The following is a 5,091-nucleotide window of genomic DNA, read 5'->3' on the forward strand; positions in this document are numbered from 1 at the left end:
GACAGGGGATGGTGGCGAACCCTGCTGTACTCTTCCAACACAGCTTTCTCTCACTCCTACTTCCTGTTTCTGTTGTGCCTGTAATTCAAAGGGTCAGCTTTGTCACACTGTCACGCTGAATATCCCCGAGAATTACGTTAAGGGTACACGTGTCTGTGGAGTGCTCAGCCACTTGCATGTTAATTTTACGAGCCGGCTGTTCCGTTGATCGGATCAACTGGAACGCTCGACGTCGTAAGCGACGGAGTGCCAACAACTACGACGCTTTAATGTCTGCGTTCAAACTCCACCAATGCTTGAGTTTGATTTTTGTTTTGTTAATTAATTGTTGTTATTTGGGTTTTATCTTCTGGAGATCTTTCATAGGTCTACACCAATTCTAAATCTTTAACTATTTTCACCTTTAGATTATTATCATATTCAACATTTCCACTTTTCTATACTTAGATCTTCCTCGTATTTCCTTGCATTCATATTGTTGTTGATATAGTTCTGGTTTAGATTTTGTTGGACATCTTCTGTGCTTATGATAGAGTTTCATTGTGTTTTGTTTCATATTTTCTTTGATATATTTGCGCTGTCTATCTTTAGGATACATGTTTTCAGCGTTTTTTGTTTTAATATTTAGTGTTGTTTTTTTAATGTATAATTTCGTTTTTGTACTTGTTTTCTGTTCGTTGTGTTTTGTTTATGCATATTTTTGTTAAAGTGTTCTATTTCTACGTCTGATATAGTTTGGGTTTTAAGTATGTATCTTCTTAAATTAGCAAGTATGAATACATAGATCAGGCTTATTTTCTCTCCAAATATGCATGTTATGCCAATATAGTTTGGAGATAATGGAGGGTAGGAAGATGTAGAGTGTAACTGTAAAATATCCATGTAGTGTAGAAATATATTCCTTTAGGATCAATTTATACCCTTTCCGTTATATTTTCACAACTTAAGAAGTATTTATTTAGATAGTAATTAAATTTATCGGATATCGTTTCAAGCGATGAGGAATTTCGCATTTTCTGTTTGCCCTCTTCTTTTTTAATCTTACTATATTTTTTGTATTTCTTATGTATCCAATTTTAGAAAAAAAAAAAATAAATGAGTGGAAATCGAACCAGTGTGTGTGTGTGTTAAATAATAAGACATTAAAAGAGAATGACTCTCCCCAGACACAACAACAACAACAACAATAATAATGATAATAATGATAATAATAATAATAATAATAATAATAATAATAATAATAATAATAATAATAATAATAATAATAATAATAATAATAATAATAATAATCGTCATCCTCCTCCTTCTCCCCCTCTTTGTCGTCGTCAGCAGCGTTTCTATCACAAAATGAATAAACGTGACTAATGAGGCGAATTTGTTATTTTTAATTCTTTCCGTTTTCTTCCTTTAAGGTAAAATTGGTGATTCCTGCCAAAAACATAGCGACTGCCAAATCAAGGAAGCAGAATGTCGAGACAGTGTATGTACATGTCGGCGGGCGTTCTTTGCAAAGGAAGCCAAAGATGCGTGTTACAAATGTGAGTATTAAAAGACACAGAAATACTTATATATTATAAAGCAATATGTAAGTGAGGGAGAGAGGCTTTAATAATGTTAACAATATTGATGGTTACTACTATTACCCCCCCATCGAGAGGGGTGAAAAAAGATTGGTAAAGTAAATAAGATGCACCAAATGTTGTAGGATCGACTTGGCTTTCATAAGTTAGTCAAGGGAGGAGAAGAAGAGACTGTGTTCTTTACAGTCTTCTCATAAGATAGATGGAACTGATTCCTTGCCAGAATATCTCAAATCAATGACTACAAATTATGCCAAAGTCGCGAACCAGTTTTGAATCTCAGTTGCCATTTCATTCCACTAAATCACTGAGTCAATGAGGCTACCTTTAAACAGTCACCTGATGTACAAAAAATAAAGAAATGATATCTTAGATGTTGCAATTCTATATACCACCCCCTTAAATGGGCAAACAGGCCATGAACAGAATTCTTTTGACCACCGGACTGTTTGATCACAGTTGACCTGGGACTAACTACAGCAACTACATTACAACATTGAAAAGAACGAACCATGGACATAATTTTTTCTCCTTTGTCTTTCCTCCAAATCTTAGTACCTAATTTGCTACCAAATTGAGAATATTGTTATAAAGTTCCCATCCCACAGAAAACAAATATGACCACCTATCCAATATCATGGAATCAGCAATTTATCCACTTAGCCAATGTGGAACTGCATACGGACATCCTTAAAATTGAATTCATTTACTTGAAAACGGATCTTTTTGATTTGCTTTATAATTACATATTGATAAAATAACATAATTACGTTACGGTTAATGTTTTAAGAAGAAAAATATACCGAAGCCGCTTTTAGGTCAACCAAGACGTTTATTTAAAATTAATTTGTTTATATTTTGGTGAATTTGTATGGGTGTATGTGTTTGTGACTGTCACCTGTAAAATATAGGCATTCTTTTATTGTAGTCTCAGTGCACAGTGGTGATCGAAACAACAAAATCTCATTCCCAAAATACATAGACTTGTGGTGTGATTCAATCTGGCTGTTCACGTTTACTGTTACTCTTGTTGTTTTAACTGGTTTCAAATAATCAGCTTTGACTATGGTGAGGGATCGCTATGTTATATGTTTAAATAATTCTTAAATATCAAAATTAGGAAACAATGTAATCTGAATAATCGCAATACTTCTTTTTGTTTTTTTAATTTTTGTTATGCTATTTTATTTTCAGATATCATCGGCAGTAAGTGTTCAGAAAATTCCGATTGCAATGAAGCAATTGAGGGAAGCCACTGCAAAGAAGAGAAATGTGTTTGCGATGAGGATCGCTTTTCATCTTTAGATGATACTAAATGTAATATACGAAAGCTCAAAGATATTTGTATGTCTGACAAAATGTGTCAGTCAGTTAAAAATAGTCGGTGTTCAAAGTACGTATGTCAGTGTAAGCCAGGCTATACACCCGACTCTCAAGAAAGGCATTGCATTCTTCGAAAGATAAAAGACAATTGTTCCAAGGACGAAGACTGTTCTGCTGCAATATCACACTCTAATTGCTCTCAGGATAAATGTCAGTGTCAAACCGGCTATATTGCCTCTCATTTTAATACAAAATGTCTGAAACGTCAACTCGGAGATAGCTGTAAGCTGCATCCTGATTGCAGCACAGCTGTTCCTAACAGTAATTGTACATCGGAGGTATGTAAGTGTAATTCTGGTTATCGAGCGTCTCAGAGCAAAACTGAATGTCATCTCCGGAAGATTGGACATGACCACTGTTTACTGGATACAGACTGTTCGGATGCAGTGGAGAATAGCTTCTGTGATAAAGTATGTTCATGCTTGTCAGGATATAGAGTAAACAGAAACGGGACCGAATGTCGTAAACGGACAATCGGTGACGTGTGCAAATCCCAAACGGATTGTATCGATGCAATTGCAAATAGTGAATGCAACAATATTACAAAGGTTTGCACCTGTATCACTGGTTACCATTCTTCGAATCAAGGAAGTGAATGTATTAAAAGAAAAATATTCGATCGAACATGCCAAACAAATGATGATTGTAACAAAGCGGTTGAAAGTAGTAATTGCACCAGCGGGCAATGTCTATGCAATTCTGGTTATTATGCAGCAAATGACAATGTTTCTTGTTTAAAAAGGAGAGTAGGAGACGAAAATTGCATCTTAAACACAGACTGCAGTGATGTAATAAAAAATAGTGAATGCTTTAATGGAATTTGTTTCTGTTTATCTGGATTCGGCCCCACTAACGATTTACAGAGTTGCTATCTTCGAAGAATCGGAGACACTTGTGTCAAGAAGACTGATTGTTTAGATGCGATAGTAAACAGTAAGTGTGGTAAAAGCAGCTGTGAGTGTGAAGTTGGTTACATGGCTCATCTGAATATGACAGCCTGTCGTTTGATCAAAATTCATGATTCTTGCCATCGCCAAAAAGATTGTCGAACAGCAGTTCCTGATTCAAATTGCCAACGGGGATTTTGCCAGTGCAACACTGGATATCAAGTCTCTGAAATGAATGATACGTGTACAAGACGAAAAATAGGGGATACTACCTGTAATACAAACAATGACTGCTCAGCTTCTGTTCCTAACAGTAACTGTACCGAACATACTTGCTTCTGTAATTCAGGGTTTAAAGTACTAAACAATAGTTTTACATGTCAGAAACGAATAGTTGGTGACAGCTGTCATCAGCAGACTGACTGTAGCGATGCAGTGCTTCACAGTAAATGTTCTGAAAACAACTGTGTGTGTTTATCTGGATATAGAACCAGCGGAAACGGCACTCTGTGTATTAAACGTGAGTATTTAAAATATATTTGCTGTTATTTTTGTTTAACTTCAAGCCAGCCCTACTCGGACTGCTTATTAAAGACTTTCAAGCTGTGACTGTTCCGTTCTTTTTCACATATAACGTACCAAGGACTATGTATCTTCTTTTTTTAAGACAATACATTACGAGTTGATGGAAATTTGATTACTATTTCTAGTTAGTGGAACGACCATACTTTGGTTTCTTTAGATAGCTTGTACCTTTTAAGTTTGTGAATTGCTTGTCGTAGTGAATAAAGAATACATTAGTAGTTTGATTACACGCGCACACGAATACACACACACACACACACACGCACACAGAGGTCTCGTACTCTAACTACAGAAATAGATTTTATAAGACATTAAAATCACAGCATAATCTGTGAAACCTAAAACTATAAAATAGACATATTTTTCTCAGTTCCTTAGTTGTTCGTGTTTAGAAAACTTCCGTTTACATTTTTGTCATGATATTATCAACTAATCTGGCAGCGGCGAACAAGCAAGTTATACTTGCCATCAAGTAACTTTATCCTAATCACGATTCTCAGTTTTCAGCAACTTATTTTAAAGAGTCTGGCAATCTTCAGAGCATGTTGCATTATTTCTGGAGCTTTATATTCTTCTGCCAGAAAAAATATTTTATACAACTTGTGCCAAAAGCACATTTCTATGCCCTTTCCCATAACTCTTAATATTCTTCATAT

General features: G+C 35.2%; 1 protein-coding gene across 1 annotated transcript in view; it reads left to right on the forward strand.

The window, feature by feature from the left end:
* Positions 1 to 5,091, forward strand: part of LOC106868471 (cell death abnormality protein 1) — a gene marked incomplete at its 3' end in the record, with an annotated part of 329,389 nt that overhangs the window by 274,914 nt on the left and 49,384 nt on the right. Inside the window, exons 7-8 of the mRNA XM_052966721.1 lie at positions 1,413 to 1,538; positions 2,775 to 4,370. Coding sequence (XP_052822681.1) covers positions 1,413 to 1,538; positions 2,775 to 4,370 — 1,722 coding nt within the window. The remainder of the gene's footprint in view (positions 1 to 1,412; positions 1,539 to 2,774; positions 4,371 to 5,091) is intronic.

This window comes from Octopus bimaculoides, chromosome 3 (assembly GCF_001194135.2).
Source record: "Octopus bimaculoides isolate UCB-OBI-ISO-001 chromosome 3, ASM119413v2, whole genome shotgun sequence".
Lineage (NCBI taxonomy): Eukaryota > Metazoa > Mollusca > Cephalopoda > Octopoda > Octopodidae > Octopus > Octopus bimaculoides.